Source organism: Cydia fagiglandana, chromosome 20 (assembly GCF_963556715.1).
Source record: "Cydia fagiglandana chromosome 20, ilCydFagi1.1, whole genome shotgun sequence".
Lineage (NCBI taxonomy): Eukaryota > Metazoa > Arthropoda > Insecta > Lepidoptera > Tortricidae > Cydia > Cydia fagiglandana.
Window position 1 is genome coordinate 4,830,552 of NC_085951.1, and position 18,039 is coordinate 4,848,590.

At 38.6% G+C, this 18,039-nt stretch overlaps 1 protein-coding gene and 1 pseudogene across 1 annotated transcript; both read left to right on the plus strand.

Moving 5' to 3' along the window:
- The first annotated feature begins 5 nt into the window (after positions 1-5).
- Positions 6-9,672, plus strand: LOC134674816 (chymotrypsin-1-like). The gene is made up of 4 exons (XM_063532968.1): positions 6-147; positions 575-842; positions 8,383-8,508; positions 9,526-9,672. The coding sequence occupies exons 1-4, from the start codon at positions 50-52 to the stop codon at positions 9,670-9,672; spliced, it is 639 nt and encodes a 212-aa protein (XP_063389038.1). The 5' UTR covers positions 6-49.
- On the plus strand, positions 1,438-6,960 carry LOC134674817 (uncharacterized; annotated as a pseudogene).
- Positions 9,673-18,039: the final 8,367 nt, after the last annotated feature.

Here is an 18,039-nt window from a genome sequence, read left to right on the forward strand (position 1 = left end):
CTTGGGTATATACGGTGGGCATGCTATCTCCATTGAAGATGCGCCTTACATGGCAGCATTGTATGGCGACTATTACGGTTTCCGGTATTTTTGCGGTGGATCCATCATCCATGAAAGATTTATTCTGACCGCAGCTCATTGTATAAGGTTAGATTATTTCTAAAAAAAATATAATGGCAATAAAAGAAGGGAAGCGTAATATATTATTATTTATTTATTTATACAAGGAATTCCAACAGCTATGAAAGATACATTAAACTTTTTTTAGATATCATTACATAGCCAGTTATAGGAACCCGCAAATAGAATAAAATTATTTCAATCTTATACTTGTTTTAGGTCTTTGATACAAATATTAGGTAATGCAATTTACCGAATGCTTTATACAGATGAATATACACATGTTAGTACCTACGTTTTTATACATAATTAATGCGTGACACACCGAAAACTCTATACAAGGGTTGAAAGGGCCAATACTTTTGAGTAGAAAATAAAATAAAAAGAGTAAGCATAATGAGCCATCGCTCGAATAAAATAATTTACTTTTAACCAATAAAACAAAATATTACAGGAGTATCGAAGACACCTCTTCAATAAAGGTTCTGGTGGGTTCCGACAATTTAGAACAGAAATCTGGAGTCTTTATAGACATGGAAAAGCATGTTTGCTATAAAGCATTCATCCCTTTTGGTAACTTGAATGATATCTGCCTCTTGAAATTGAAGGAGCCTATACGGTTTGGGAACAAGGTGGCTAAAATTTCTCTGCCTGATGAAGAGTTGGAGGTAGAAGAAGGAGCTCAGGTCAATGTAACTGGATGGGGTTCTACAGATGGATATGTAAGTATTATTAAACTTGATTTACGTGTAACAAGTGTAACAACTGAGTAAATCCCAGTAGTTACTTACTACCGACTCTCTTCGGGACTTGTGCACAAATCACACGAAAAAATCACGACAGACGACAGACGTTGGAGGAGGGGTATATTTTTAATTTTATTTTAGTTTTTTTTATGTGCTTTTTCTCTCGTGTCCTTTTTAAGAAAGAAAGAAAGAAAATACATTTATTTACGTCAAACCAACAACTTAAATTACAAATTAATATAGAGACATAGACGTTAAATAGGACCCCCACTCAGCGTAATGCTACGACGGTAAGCCGCAGCGCTGATTTTCGGTGGGGACCTAACTTATCACTAACTTAAAACTAATAAGAAGAAAATCAGATAACAAATGTGTTGAGGCCTACCGCCAAACAAAACAAAAAAAAACATGAGGATATAATAAGAAAAAGTTAAGGGTAAAGAAGAAGTTAAATGTTTAAATGAAAAAGAAAGAAATAAGGGTAAGGGTAGGGTAGGGATGGTATTACTTTTGCCGCTAAATATTTTGGGTGTTATATAATAGTATACGGTATTTATGTTTGAAACTATTGATGGTTTTCAATGTGCGAATAGGTGGAGGTATGTTATTCCAACATTTGGTAGCGGCGTAACGAAAACTACCGCGAAATGCGGTTGAGTGGTGCATTGGGCAGACAAGTAGTAGGACCTTGGAGGACCTGACCTCCGCAGCCCTGGAGCTTTGGAGCCAAGTCAACTTGTCGTAAAGGTACGAGTGTTGCAGAATGGAGTTTTTATCCCAACATTAAAAAGTTTATGTCAATATTGTCAACTGTCTTCTTGGAAAATATATCTTTCGTTTCCTACGTACATTTTCTATTTTAATTCTATTAATTTACTTATTTGGACCCCAAGGCCCAGGTTTAGCCTTTAACATGGTCCTATTGAGTCGGGAACCGTAAGTAAATAAAATTAAATGCGTAGAAGCGGATTCTAAGAAGCACAAAAAAATTTTCATTCGACTCGTCTGGAGTTGCCGATTTGAAGGTGCCGCCATTGTGCGGAGCCATCGCAGCGTTCAACGAGCCGCGAGCAAGCGTTCTATAAACGCACCTGCACCATCCACTGCGCAGCGATCCTGCGCGCGTGGAACGGAATAAACAAGTAACGTTTTGTTTCAAATCTGTTTGACATTTTGTTCTTTTCCAGATATTTTAGTGTTTGTGGTGGAAAAGTGTTTCTATCTTGTAATAAGTTTAAAAGCTTGTCAAGTTAATTGGTTTTTGCCGGTTTTTATGTGCGTCTACGAAGTCGTTTTTGTGTTTTCCACATGCAAAGCATTGTGCGCAATTTAACATGGAAAAGACAGAAGAAGAACGACGTCAATTAGTTGCGCGCAGAGGCACGAAAAAAGGTACTCTAACAAGATTGAAAAACAAAATGGAAGAATCGTATATAAATGATATAGAAATGCTAAAACTGATGTTAGAGAGGGCCCAGACGGCATTCCACGATTATGAAGATCTGTGCGAGAAAATAGGTGATGAGGAGGATCCCATTGCTGTCGAAACGACTTTTTATGAATGCGTCGCAGCAATGCGGCAGCGAATTGCGGATTTATCGGCACCTGTACCCACCCCTGCGGTTTTGCCGGCAGTGACGCCTAAAGTGTCGTCGAAAATAAAGTTACCGAGCATACAAATACCATCATTCAATGGCAAGTATACAGAATACAGACCTTTCATAGAAATGTTTACTGCCCTTGTGCATAACAATGAAGGGTTCGACAATATACAAAAGTTTTTTTACCTGAGAAGCTTCCTAAAAGCTGAGGCATTTGATTTAATCAAAAACTTACCTGTCATCGGTCAAAGTTATTCCGAAGCTCTCAAAATTTTAGCTGATAGGTACGATAATAAATATAAAATCATCAATGAGCACATAAATGCTTTGTTTGAGTTGCCTATGCTAACTAAGTCAAGTCCTAGTGCTTTACGCTCATTGATTTCAATAACAAAACAGCATTTAGCTGCATTAAAAAACCTTGATGAGGCCATTGAAAAATGGGACAGCGTTCTCATTTGCCTATTAAATAAAAAACTAGACCCAGTTACTAACCGAGAGTATCATTTGCATAGGGATTCCTCAAAACAGCCAACCTTTAATGATTTTTTGAAATTTGTAGAAGGTCGGGCCCTTGCCCTAGAGAACAGTGAGGGACGGGGTGATACAGCAAGCTGTGCTGCTGGCAAGGTAGCTCCAGTGAAGATGGCATCATCATCATTTGTCACTACCAAAGCATCCCAAGGCTGTCTGTACTGTGGTAAGGAACACAAATTATATGCATGCCCTAAATTTGCTCTAGCTTCCATATCGGAACGACTAGATTTTGTTAAGGAAACAAAGCTTTGCAAGATTTGTCTTAACATTCACCCAGGAAAGTGCAAGTTTCATTTTAAATGTAAGGAGTGCAAAGAATCCCACAACTCGCTACTTCATGTGAATGAAGAGAAATCCTCATCGGTGTCATTGACTAACATTAATAATCAGACACTGGTGTTGTTGCCAACGGTTAAAGTTAAGGTAGTTTCTAAATGTGGCAAGGAGATCATAGTTAATGCAATGCTTGACTGTGCATCTCAGAATTCCTTTATTACTGCGAAGCTTGCAAAGCAACTAGGTTACCCACTCTTGCCATGTTCTACTACAATAACTGGTGTAACTCTAGAAGATAAATCGGTCAAACATAGTTTGCGCCTGGATATTTGCTCATGTGTTTATCCATATAAAACACAAGTAAATCTGTTAGTGGTAGATAAATTTAGTAACGAAATGTTGCCACAAACAGAAATAGATATTTCAAAAATTGAGATCCCTGAAAATATAACATTAGCCGATGATTCCTTCCATATCCCAAGTGAGATAGATATTTTATTGGCTGCAAATATCTTTTTTCAGTGCCTGTTGTCGCAGCCTGAGGAGCTGCGCGATCCTGATGCCGCACCCAGCTTGGTTCACACACAGTTTGGTTACATAGTAGGAGGTGATGTTCCATCTTCTATTCTTAAACGACCTGCTGTTTCTCTTTTCTGTCAAGAATGTCAAAGTGATGTACGCGATACTATGTCTAATTTTTGGCAAACAGAAAAAGTACCTGAAATATATGCGGAACATACATCTGAACAACAACAGTGCGAAAAATTGTTCACTGAAACTGTCAAACTTGAAGACAATCAATTTACAGTTTCATTGCCATTAAAAATACCTATCTATGATGTCAACAATACATTGGGGGATTCATTTGGGTTAGCTCTCAAGAGATTTTATAATCTCGAGAAGAGATTTCAGAAGGATCAGAATTTGTATGAAGGTTATAAGGATTTCATACATGAATATCTCGATTTAGGTCATGGATCATATGTTGACATTTCCTCATATGATCTTACTAAAGATCCTGTGTACTTTATGGGACATTCAGCTGTTTTAAGGCCGGATGCAGTAAGTACCAAGCTCCGGGTAGTCTTTGATGGATCTATGTTAACGAGTAATAAGATTTCATTGAATAATATTTTAATGAATGGACCAACTGTTCAACAGGAACTGTTCGACATACTGTTTTCATTTAGAGTGCACAAATATTTCATTGCTTGTGATATCAGGCGTATGTTCCGAAATATTTTAGTACAGAAAGATCAGCGATCTTTGCAAAATATTCTCTGGCGAGACACTCCTGTGAACTACAAAGTAACCAACTGTGGTGGTGCGGACCGACTAGCATGTCTGATCCAGAGTATAAATTCACAGATGATAGTAATAATTTACCTGACAACTTACCGGAGATCAAGCATGCTGATGGTTCCAAGCCGGTGTGTATGGCATCATATCAATCGGTTTCTCTTGCAAATGATTTGTTAGATAAGTTTTCTAACATTAATAAGGCAGTTAACGTGCTTGCCTACATACAAAGATTCTGTAAAAATGTAAGGCCGGGTTCACAAAAAATAAAGCTTAATTTTATTACTTTTAGCGAGGCAACCCAGGCATTGCATATGTTTATAAAGAATGAGCAGGAAAGGTTCTTTGATAAAGAGCTGGCCTCTTTGCGGGCAGGTAGACAAGTTTCGTCGTATTTACTATCTGTCAACCCCTTCATTGATGCTAACGGTATTCTCAGAGTAGGTGGACGTTTGCAACACTCCTCCTTACCTTATAGCCATAAACATCAGATAATCTTACCAAAAGAATCTAAGGTCACTTACCTTATTATTGAAAATGAACATTTAAAGCTTTTACACGCCAGTCAGAAAGAAGTACTTAGCAATTTAAGTCAACGCTATTATATAGTTAACGGTTTGAGATTGGTAAAAAAGTTTGTGAATAAATGTCTCACATGTTTTAGACTGAAAGGTGAAACAGCAAAACAGCTGATGATGGGTTCATTGCCCGCTGGTAGAGTCAGCATAGATCGAGTGTTTGCTAAGGTTGGTATAGACTTTGCGGGACCAATCCTGATAAAGCAGTCAAGAGTGAGAAGTGTTGTCACTACTAAAGGTTATATTGCTGTGTATGTGTGCTTTGTCACCAAAGCCATACATTTAGAGTTAGTGTCAGATCTCACCACTGATACATTCTTGGCTAGCTTCAAACGATTTATTGCTAGACGTAATGTTCCAACAGAGGTCTATTGTGATAATGCCGCTACTTTTAAGTCGGCTAGTACTCAGCTGTCTGAGTTATATAAATTGAATAATAATAAATGTCATCAAATTCAAGTTCAAAATGTAACTGCAAAATTGGGAACAACATTCCATTTCATACCGAGTTACTCTCCGGTGTTTGGTGGTCTATGGGAGGCCGCAGTAAAAAGTGTTAAATATCATTTGAAAAGAATGTTGGGCTCACATGTTTTAACATATGAATTGTTGTACACGGCACTTGTTCAAATTGAAAGCATTTTGAACTCGAGGCCTATAACGCCAATGTCATCAGACATTGAGGACCTCTCCTATTTAACGCCAGGGCACTTCTTAACTGGTGCGCCCTTAACTTGCTATCCTGAGCAGGATATCACAAACTTACCTGATAATAGATTGAAGTTTTGGAGGAAATGTACTGCTCTGCAGCAGCATTTTTGGCGATATTGGTCTAAACAATACCTTAATGTCTTACAAAACCGTCCTAAATGGAAGGCCGCCTTGCCTAATATTAAAGTAGGTGCTCTAGTTATCTTGCGTGAAATAGATACTCCGCCTATGTCTTGGCCTATGGCTAGAGTTACTAAGGTTTTTCCAGGTCAGGATGGAAAGATAAGAGCCTTAGAAGTAAAAAAGGCTAATGGTAAAGTTCACTTCTATTACTAAAGTGTGTATACTACCTTTAGATGAATAGGTAGTGTTTCAAAATGTTATTATATGGTATTTTAATATTTTAGTTAAGTATTATGGCTAATATCCTACTGAATTGTATTGATACTTAATTTATAACTGTAAGTAGGTAGTCATGTACTATGTGTTGATGCTGGGTGCATCTAATGTATAAGATGTTTATTTAGTTATATAAAATGTGTCTTATCTTATGTTTGTTACATACTGTTTCATAACTACTTTCATAGCAATCTTGTAAACTTATTAAGTTATTAGTAAGAGTTATATTAATTTCAATTTCACAAACCTTAAAAGATTACAGTCCACTCTAGATATTGAAGTATACAAGGGAGCTAATGTGAAATGTAGTTTAATATTTAATAAGGTATTAATTTGTACCTAGTTATGTTATTTTATGTTGGCGGAATATGTTGCAGAATGGAGTTTTTATCCCAACATTAAAAAGTTTATGTCAATATTGTCAACTGTCTTCTTGGAAAATATATCTTTCGTTTCCTACGTACATTTTGTATTTTAATTCTATTAATTTACTTATTTGGACCCCAAGGCCCAAGTTTAGCCTTTAACAACGAGGGCGTTTCACTATTAACAATACCGAACATAAGGGTGGCTAGGTGTAATTTCTGACGCATTGACATCCGTAAAATTTTATTTAGATTTAAAAATGGCGTAACATGTGCTCGCGGGGGAATATGGAAGCAGAAACGCGCACAGGCGTTTTGCACGCGCTGAATGAGTTTCTGAGTTCGTGCCAATAGTCGCGGCCCGTAAACGGTGTCACAATAGTTCAGCCTGGAGAGGACAAGTGCATCACATAGCCTAATTCTTAGACCAATGTCAACGAAATCGCGAATTTTGTACAATAATTTGAGTCTGTAGAAGCAGTTACGTACAGCACTGTTGATGTGGGTTTCGTAGCGCAGTTCTCCGTCCATGATAAGACCTAAATTCCTAACTTCTTGTACTCGTTCTAAATCTTCATTATTTATTTGGACTTTAAAATTGGAATTTGAAATTTTTTCGATTTGTTTTTTTGATCCAAGAATTAGGTATTTTGATTTTGTTGGGTTTAGGGAGAGTGAATTCTTGCTTGACCATCTAGTGACATGTTCTAGATCATCATTGAGCTTGTTTACCTGTGCAGTAATGTCGTGCATGCTGCATGGTATATACAGCTGCAGGTCGTCGGCATACATATGATAATGACAGTGTTTTATAGCATTAGTAATATCACTACAGTACAGAATAAACAATATAGGACCAAGAATAGAGCCCTGAGGAACCCCTCTTGACACTGGCAGTATTTCTGATGCCATGCTTACTCCATCCGGTCGCTGCAAATAGTCTAATATAAAGTTGGTCAAGCAGATCTTGTCAGTAGAAAAAGGCGGAAAATTTGAAAAATGTAGGCGTGAAGGGATATCGTTTCATACAAAATTTGAATTTCGCGCCGTTTTCTACTGACAAGATTTGCTTGACCATCTATAGTTGTTAAGTTCAGAGTTACTAACCATATTATGGAACCTGTCTTCTGAAATAAAGGTTTTTTTTTTTGACTAGTGGAAATAATAAATTGTTAGTTAGCAGTGTGGATGATGGTAGCAAATAGAAAGCATAGAAAATGTATGGTGGTTTGTTTTTTGTAAACATACGTTAAATAAAGATCTTATACAATAATATATGGTTCACAATGTTTTGCCATTTGGCATACATATGTACATAAAATCAAGAATCTCGGCTATAAAACCCTACAATTATTTAGTAAATTATATTTTAATTGGTAACAAGATATTTGTGAAAGCGATAGCGTTTTTAGGGTTCCGTACCCAAAGGGTAAACACGGTGCCCTATTACTAAGACTCCACTGTCTGTCCATCTGTCTGTTGACCATCACCAAGCTGTATCTCATGGACTGTGATAGCTAGACAGTTGAAATTTTCGCAGATGATGTAGGTATTTCTGTTGCCTCTATAACAACAAATACTAAAAACAGAAATAAAATATTTAATTAGGGCTCCCATACAACAAACGTGATTTGTTTGCCGTTTTTTGCGTAATGGTACGGAACCCTTCGTGCGCGAGTCCGACTCGCACGTGGCCGGATTTTTTTTCCCAAAACAATACATTCAATTAATATGTTATGGTTTTAAACAGTATTATGAGAACAACCTCCGCCAAGTGACAATACCGGTGGAGTCGCAGGACATCTGCCGGAAAATCTACGTGGATCTGACCGACTACAAGATCTGCGCAGGAACGGACGGCCACGATGCCTGCTGGGTAATCATCGTTAACATCATTAGCTAGGGATATCCCTACGTGCGTCAAACAGATCACTGTGTTACGTTCTTTCCTGTAGACATACACAAGAGTTAAAGGGCTATAAAGGTTAATTTTCTTATTTAACCCTTATCCACGTAAAAAGGTCCTCCTTTTATTTACAGAACTATGATAAAATCATTACTTACATGCCCACAAGCTGTTAACTATTGCCCACAGGAGAGAAAACTAGTGTGTTCGCGCGAACTGTACATTTTTCTCTAAGTAATGATTTTATCATAGTTCTGTAAATAAAAGGAGGACCACGTGGGTAAGGGTTAAATAAGAAAATTAACCTTTATAGCCCTTAACTCTTATGTATGTCTACAGGAAAGAACGTAACACAGTGATCTGTTTGACCCACGTACAGACAGACGTCAGTATAAACATTTGTACGTACTCACGGACACATCAGAGGGCCTACCGCAAAAAACGAAAATCGAAATATCTTTATCTGCCTCTATCGCTTTTGCATATTTGAGCGATAGAGAGGCAGATAACGAAATTTCGATTTTTGTTTTTCGCGGTAGAGCCTCTGATGTCGTAGGTATCTGTGTGGCAGATGTTTCTGGTGGACAAATCCTCCGTAGTTGATCTGTTCGCGGGCACACCTATACTTAATTCGCCTTATACATTGACAAAATTTAAAGTTACTCTTAACTAGGTACATCCCTGGAGGATATAACCAAAAGGAGACGCCTTGTCTGTAATTGTCTGTACAAAACAGTCTGCCGATTTTTACGGGGAAGGGGCACGTCAAATATATAAGTATCATAAAAATAACCATGTCAGATAATCGTCAGTCCATACAATGTATACGACCATTGGACATCCAGTTTCGAAGAGTTTCGACAAGGGGAACGCCTGTTAATGGCTACTCCGTTTGGTTATATCCTCCAAGGGTACATCATTTGTTTTGAAAGCTAGGTTATTTTTAATATAAACATACTAACTATATAGTTGCCATTTTATATGCAGGGCGACAGCGGTGGTCCGCTAACGTACAACGACGTACAGATCGGTCTGGTCTCGTACGGCGAAGGGTGCGGCAAACATTCCTCAGTGTACACCAGAGTGTCCAAATACGTCAAATGGATCAGCAAGACCATCAAGCAGAATCTATAATACCACTATTACCGAGATTACAGATGTAATGGACAATCCTTTCCCATCGTATTTTCTCGAAAACGTTCGAATTTGTCATGTACTTCAGTCAACATCAGTAATTTTTGTAAAGAGACTGACCGAAATGGCATAGCACGTTCGTGCGTTTCCGTGAAAATACGAAGGATTATTCGCTGCATCTGCATTGATCTCAATGTACCCCGAATAAATGAACTTATCAGGTTTCCACCAGGGCTTCATAGTGGGGGTGAAATTCACACCAGTGCTGTTGTTTTCATCGCATACACAGCGTTCTCCTCCTTCCACCCTGATAGAACTATTTGGTGTTTTCTAAATCACAACCATTAACTCTAGCAACCACAAAATAATTCTATATTCAAATTTTCAATTACATTTCTTTTTGTATGTATTATTGTGATTTATAACAGGCAATCGTGTATATTTTAAACCTGAAGGAGTGATCGAAGTGGCACTTTTCTAGTGAAAGAGTTAACACTAAATCCGGGTCACGTCATATGACGAGTATGCGCCGCATATGTGACAAGCAGTAGGAATACTCGGCAATAGCGCGCCCGACTGACTGCCTGATCGGATAACAAATAACCAGAGGAAATATGTAAAATTGTGTGCAAACACGGAACTCCGTATTTCCATCCGTAACGAGAATCCGGAACCACAACATGCTGTCAATTTTTAGGAATAATAAATAGCGAGCATATTTGTCCCTCATCATGGATATTGGAGTTTTATTTAATGAATGCAAGTACAAATTGCGAATACATACAACATACAACCACCAACTCATAATGTTTTATTAAAGGTCATAATTAAAGGTCATAAACTTAAGTGCCCTCTTTTCCCAGAATTAATTATTTCTGTCAAAAGTTCCATCGAAGGTGAAATCCTACGATAACTGTGGGCCAGTGTGGGTGTAAGAGAATAGGGCGCGTAGCCAGCGTGGCAATCGTTAACGCTCCGTAGCGTACCGTAGTCATGTCTCTTTATCACTCTTCTACACTAGTGTGACAGTGACAGTTGCGTTTCGTTCGCTACGGAGCGTTAATGATTGCACGTTGGCTACGCACCGATTTAATGAAAAGGCCATTCTAAGAACTCTTTTGAAAATAATTATCATAACTTTGTTCAATAATCCCTTTGAATATTTTCTTCGATAATAAAGAGGAATTGATGCAATCCCGACTAATTGGATAGAAAAATTTAACCGTCTATTTAATTGTTTCGGATAAAATTTATTCAAAACTCTGATAGCAAGTCCTAAAGTCTATTTTACAAGTGCGCAACATATGTAGCCATTACAAAGAAGCGATAGTTTGAGCTCGAACAAGTTTGTCCAGATTGCCAGGGCTGCTGATCCAATAGCCTGTAGAGGTGAACCAGATCAGTGTGATATCTAATTAGAGTCGTGATGGTGTTGAATCTGATTACATGAACCTACTACGTAAGAAAAAGTTAGTTAAATTCAATTATTTTATATAATTTACATACTAATAAATAATTTAATAAAACGGCTAAGAGCATGTCGGGTCATACTAAGTATTGGGGCAAGTATTGTACCTATACACACCATTGATATCTTGTAAAATAAAGTCCTGAACACATCAACAACAAAAAACTCTTTGTTATATTGAAGCGGCATTCGATCTTACCAATTTGATCTAATTGTACCAAATATGTACGGACGAGATGTGCATAGCAATGTACAAATTGCAGAACATTCCCAAAAAGCGGAAACATTCTCGAGAATGTTCTCAGAACATTCCTGCAACTTGGAAATTATTGTTTAAACAAGAGAATATACTTGAAATAAAGTTTAAATAGGCATAACTTAAAACTAAATGTTATTATGCATATATTATTGTCTATTACAGTTAGCTATTTTGTTGATGTGATAAATTTACCAATAAGTTGCTTAAATTCTCACTGTATATCAGAGAACATTTCGACTTTCGACAATTTTTTCCAAAATTTTTTTTTTTGTTTCATTAGAATCTAGAGGCCTCTATCTCCCGCCATGCCAAATCTCAGCGCGCTCGGACCAACTTGAAAAAATTAAAAAAAAAAGTCGGCCATTTTGATTTTTTTTAATGCAGTTTGTTTTGTCTCGGGGCCTTCTATGACATTTGGTCGAGCACCCCCCACCTATCACGCACCGTTTAAAAGTTGCCATACAAAATAAAAGTGGCCAGTTCTCCCGCAATTGTAGCATTTTTCTAAAAAAAATTTTTTCATTGGTATCTAGGGGACCCCGAGATTCCGTGACCAAAATTTCAGTGCGCCAGGACAAAATTATAAAAGTTAAAAAAAAAGTCGGCCATATTGAAAAAATATGGCGGCGTCAAAAACTGCCAGGGTCCCTCTATGACATTTGGTCGAGCACCCCCCACCTAAGTCTGACCGTTTGGCCGGGCCGTCATACATTTTTCTGACCGGAAACGGACGACCAAAAGTCGGAATTTTCTGGGGGTAAGGACTACACCTAAACTATCGTGAATATTCATGGTATAAACTACGATAAATAAATAAATTCTCGTTCTCGAGAACATTCTCAGAAGTTACCGAGAATTTCTCATGTGGAAAGTTTCGCAACTTTGGAAAGTTCTTGTGCGTGCATTGCTAGATGTGCATAAGAATAAGATTATTTTTTAAATGATTCCTCAATTTGTGGAGGGCTGGAGGCGAGAGCTCGATAAGCAATATTAATAGTAGCTTCGGACGTATAATCAATATTCTGCGAAAAGTTTGGATATGCGAGAAGCTTATTCAGAGGCTATACTAGTGTATCTTTGCGAGGATGATTGATTACGTCTGAAAAAAAGGATAAAATATGCTTGCCTAGCCTAGGCCAAGGCTATTTAAATTATGACTCATACTAATTAAGTCGCGAGGCCATATAAAATATGTGCGCGCTGTCGGATGCCTTTGTTTGACATAATTATTGAATGTAATGATTGTCAGATTATCATTAGTCATAATTGTGAAACCGTTAACTTTTCAGGATTTTTCAAGTTCATAAATTAGGTTAGTCTAAAAAATTAGTAAATTTTTAGGGTTCCGTACCGGGACGGTAAAACGGTAAAACGGGACCCTATTACTAAGACTTCGCTGTCCGTCCGTCCGTCCGTCCGTCCGTCTGTCTGTCACCAGGCTGTATCTCACGAACCGTGATAGCTAGACAGTTGAAATTTTCACAGATGATGTATTTCTGTTGCCGCTATAACAACAACTAAAAACAGAATAAAATAAAGATTTAAGTGATAACAAACGTGATTTTTGACCAAAGTTAAGCAACGTCGGGCGTGGTCAGTACTTGGTAGGGTGGCCGTTTTTTTTTTGCAGTTTTTTCCGTTTTTTTTTGCATTATGGTACGGAACCCTTCGTGCGCGAGTCCGACTCGCACTTGCCCGGTTTTTATATAAAAACCCCGTCTTCGTTATTTTTTTAATTAAAAATTATAAAGACCTATATAAAATGTTATTATTAATATTTACAACAACGATTCTAAATAACTAATTCTACTCGTAATTCTTACGTCGAATTTTATCACGATAATAATATGAGGAGTTTATTAAACACATTCTGACGTTATTCTTCCTTTAAATCTATCTATCTTCTATACATATAATAAAGCTGTAGAGGGTCGAAAGTCTATACATGGAAGATATTTGAAAAAAAGTTGGCTGGGGATACTTAGAATCGATAACAGAACACGTTCCAACAGTTTTTAGAATTTTTGTCTGTTTGTCTGTTTATCTGTTTGTCTGTTTATTTGAACGCGCATCACGTGAAAACGGCTGAACGGATTTTGATGCAAACTTTACTAATCTATCGAGAAAATCTCCGGCCAGGTTATAGGCTATAAAAATTCAACCCTTAAAAGGGGGGGTAGCCACAACACTCGCTTGATTCAAGTTTGCCCCTGAATCTTATGGCGCTACTTAGGAAGGAGGGGCAAACTTTTTTCAAATATGTGCTACCACTATTGAGTACCCTGGTAAACTAACAGATGGCGCTGAATTTAATACGTAGTGACATGAATAGCCACCGAGGAAGGTTTTTGTCAAATTAACTCTAAGTTTAGATGAGGGGGTACGGACATCAAAAAATTTAATTGAATAATTATGTCGATATAATAATATACAACAAAATTAAACGACAGTAAATTAATTACCCCTCATTGCACAGTGACATCTTTTTCACGACTACCCAAAAAAAGTGAGAGAGAGTGTTGTGTTTTCAGCGTTCGTGTTTGTATGTAGGTATATATTTATTTATCTGGGTTTCACTCTCTCTCACTCTTTTGCGGTTCGGCGCTAGGTCTTATGCGAGGCCTTCTGCCTTACGGCAAAGTTGATCTTCTGCCTTAATTACACTTGGGCGTGGATCCAAGCTTTCCTCTTTCGCAGCTGGGCCTACTGCCTTGCTCACACTTCGCCAATTCAATTCTCTTGGTCAATTCCAAGCTCTGCTTTCTTGCATCTTTTATGCATGAAAACAACCTCGCTGAAATCCTTAAATATCGAGCCCTATGCGAAGCTAGGCTGATAGAAAACTGTCCCATCCCTTCTTTGTATGAAATCCTGGATTCGCGCCTGGTTGGGACTAAAAGTAAAATTGCGTTTTTTATATCGAAAAATTTTCGCGCTCGCTTCGCCCAAGTTTTTAATATCTTTCTAAGGTATGATAAAGGTGACATTCGGGTGGCGTCTGCAGCAGCATTACTCTGTTGCAACGTTACTGTCAATTTTCGTCATAAAATGATGTGACCGATTTCCATACTAAAAGTAAAAATGTACAACTGTCTATCATATTGCGTTTTTATATCGAAAAATTTTCGCGCTCGCTTCGCTCGCGTTTTCAATCACTTTCTAAGATATGATAAAGGTGACGTCGGGTGGCGACTGCAGCAGCATTACTCTGTTGCAACGTTACTGTCAATTTTCGTCATAAGGAGCATTCCACGAGCTGTCCCGTACAAACGCATTTTATTTCGTATATTAGAACTTTTTTTCGGCGTTTAAAGCCGACAATTATTTTTCTGGTCATATTTTTGACCAATTGTTACAGAAATAGAAACTCGATCATGTACCTGCAAATCTTCAGAAAACTCGCGTTTGTACGGGACAACGGTAGACAATTTCATGGAATGCTCCATAAAATGATGTGACTGATTTCCATACTAAAAGTAAAAATGTACAACTGTCTATCTAATTGCGTTTTTATATCGAAAAATTTTCGCGCTCGCTTCGCTAGCGTTTTCAATTACATTCTAACCTAAGATATGATAAAGGTGACATTCGGGTGGCGACTGCAGCAGCATTAGGTACTCTGTTGCAACATTACTGCTGCGGCACTGTCAATTTTCGAGATATAATAATGTGACTGATTTCCATTCTCAGCTGTAATGCGGAAATGAACTTCACTCAATTTACCAAAAAAAATAATGTAATCTTAATGACCCTAGGGAGAGGGGGCACCATGGTCTAGAAATGCTTAGGGCATTAAAATATCTTTATACGGCACTGCTTCGGACTTAAGCCGACGTACGTGTCGCACTGTACGCGTTCCAAAGCCGGGCGCCTTCGGCGCCCTCATACTAAAAGAATCTGGCGTAGCCCGACAACGTGGCGCGCTGCACGTGGTCCAAAACCAGGCGACTTCGACTTTCTCATACTAAAAGAGACGTACGTGACACGCTGTATGGTTACCAATGCCGGGCGCCTTCGGCGCCCTCATACTCAAAGAGTCGGGCGTAGACCGATGTACTTAATTGACACACTGTGCGTGTTCCAAAGCCGGGCGCCTTCGGCACCCTCATACTCAAAGCGTCGGGAGTAGACCGACGTACGTGCTGACACGCTGTACGCATTCCAAAGCCGGCCTTCGGCGCCCTCATACTAAAAGTCAGGCGTAGACCGACGTACGTGACACGCTGTACGCATTCCAAAGCCGGGCGCCTCCGGCGCCCTCATACTCAGAGCGTCGGGCGTAACGTACGCGTTTCAAAGCTGGGCGTCTTCGGCGCCCTCATACTAAAAGAGTCGGGCGTAGACCGACGTACGTGACACGCTGTACGCTTGCCAAAGTTAGGCGCCGAAGGCACCTTCATACTCAAAGCGTCGAGCTACGCCCGACGCACGTGGCACGCTGTACGCGTTCCAAAGCCGGGCGCCTTCGGCGCCCTCATACTAAAAGTGTCGGGCGTAGACCGACGTACGTAATACGCTGTACGCGTTCCAAAGCCGGGCGCCTCCCTCATACTCAAAGCGTCGGGCGTAACCCGACGTACGTGTCACGCTGTACGCTTGCCAAAGTTGGGAGCCGAAGGCACCCTCATACTCAAAGCATCGGGCTAAGCCCGACGCACGTGACGCGCTGAATGCGGTCCAAAGCTAGGCGACTTCGACTTTCTCATACTAAAAAAGTCGGGCGTAGTCGGACTACTACAAATCGCGCTCTAAAAAGTATGAAACAATAAGATAGAATTATTTTAAGAAATTATCATGCAGGAAATTATAAATGTTATAATTTTTTGAATAAAAAAATACAGTGTATCTAATGTAATTTACTATTTTTTATATGTTTAGCAGCTTACTGACACAAACCGAATCCCACGCGGGCGGAGCCGCGGGCACAGCTAGTTTTAAATATTTTAGAATTAAGTAATTGTCAAACCGCCGCGAAAATCCTATAAAGTGCACAAAACAGAACAAGACACGTGTTATATTATTTGAACAGTCTCGATGTAGACAGATGGCTCCAAACGGGAAAGTTTGTGTTATTTTAATCTAGCCTTCCTAAATATAGAGAGGGCAGCGGGAAATGACCAAAGTTTCGATGTTTATCCTAGGCTTCGTTGGACTGGTCATGAGACAACCCACACATATACAGTCGTACAGTCAGCTAAATTATTAACTTAGCACCTCTACATACAAATAATAGTATCGCGACTACATACGAAGATTGATGATAAAAACCGGCCAAGCGCGTGTCGGGCCTCGCATAATGGAGAGTTCTGTACGTTCATATGATATAAAAAGTTATACCAGCAAAGCCTATTTATTCTTTACGCAAAATTAGTACTTTATCTACATGTTTTTTTAAGAAATTTTCCAGTTTAGAGATACTATAGTTTTCTTATTCTATTTTTCTTCGTACGTATCTTAAAGATTCAATTTAATTTACATGTATTTACAATTCTTGTACAGCAGGAAGTTTGCTTATAAGTTCTCATGTTTTTTTGTATATTGTTGTAAACGATGTTGAACTTCTCAAGAAATAAATAAATAATAAATACCCACTGCCGTATTCGAACTTCAAGATATTCACAAGAGGCGACACGTACTAGGTCTATTCTAGATACGTCATAGTGTAGATATCAACTAGTTCTCTTTTGCAGCGCAATTCGGGCAACCAATGTCACTTTTACGTTAGATAGAGTAAGATGTCTATTAGATGTGAATTGGATCTCTAAGTCATATCCTGTGGAAATCGTTCAAGAGTATATCTCCAGAATCACGCAAATGTCAAATTTGACAGGTTAGATCTTAAACATATCGTTATCGTATCTTGGTGATGTCTAAAAGATATCTAATAGATGTCTATTTCAAGATCCGAATCAAGCCCCCAGCCATCACTGTCCGTTCTACATCTACATACATACCTACACATCATGATTTAATTACGTCGTCTGAAAACATCACTTTGTAAAGCGTCCATTGTACTCATCATACTTTGTTGGGCCGCGATTGTTAAGTAAATTGGTCTTGAACAAAAGCCCACACTGTTCATTTCGGGTAAGCAGAATCAACTTATTATAAAACCCTGAACACTCGCTCAGTACTTTGTTAATATGGGTGCTGCTTAATAAACAATGTTGACCTATTTATTTAATTAATGTGGAAACCCTTGGAAATATCATGTCTAAAGACACTAATAGTACCTATGGAAATTCAGTGAAAGTCTAAATATAATTTTATTTCCTACTAACAATTAAGTAGACTTGAGAGTTGTTCAAGAGAAACTTTAGGCTGAAACTGAAAGATATATTTAAAATTCTTTCGGTATAGTGTGTAGCTTTCACATAGAGCTCGACGGCTAATCCTATTGTCTACCTATTTTTAAGTAAAACCGCACGTGCTACTTACCTGCAAAAAAGGGTCTTCATTATTTTATTTGGCACGCGGGCTAGTCCAACGCTCAAAAAACCAGTGTAGGTGCGCTCTCCGATAACGCGCCTTTGTTACGCATCTCGATGACACATTTTAGACTGGTTCTGTAGCGTTCGACTCGCTGGAACTCAGTAACCGAAGTACGTATATTTTATGCAGGTGGTTGTGGCACGTGGCA

Excerpts from the sequence above, each read along its gene's own strand:
- LOC134674816 (XM_063532968.1), top strand. The coding sequence starts at position 50 with ATGGCAGCATTGTATGGCGACTATTACGGTTTCCGGTATTTTTGCGGT. Across the intron at positions 148-574 it reads ACCGCAGCTCATTGTATAAG|GAGTATCGAAGACACCTCTT; the intron begins GTTAGATTATTT and ends AAAATATTACAG. Across the intron at positions 843-8,382 it reads GGGGTTCTACAGATGGATAT|TATTATGAGAACAACCTCCG; the intron begins GTAAGTATTATT and ends GGTTTTAAACAG.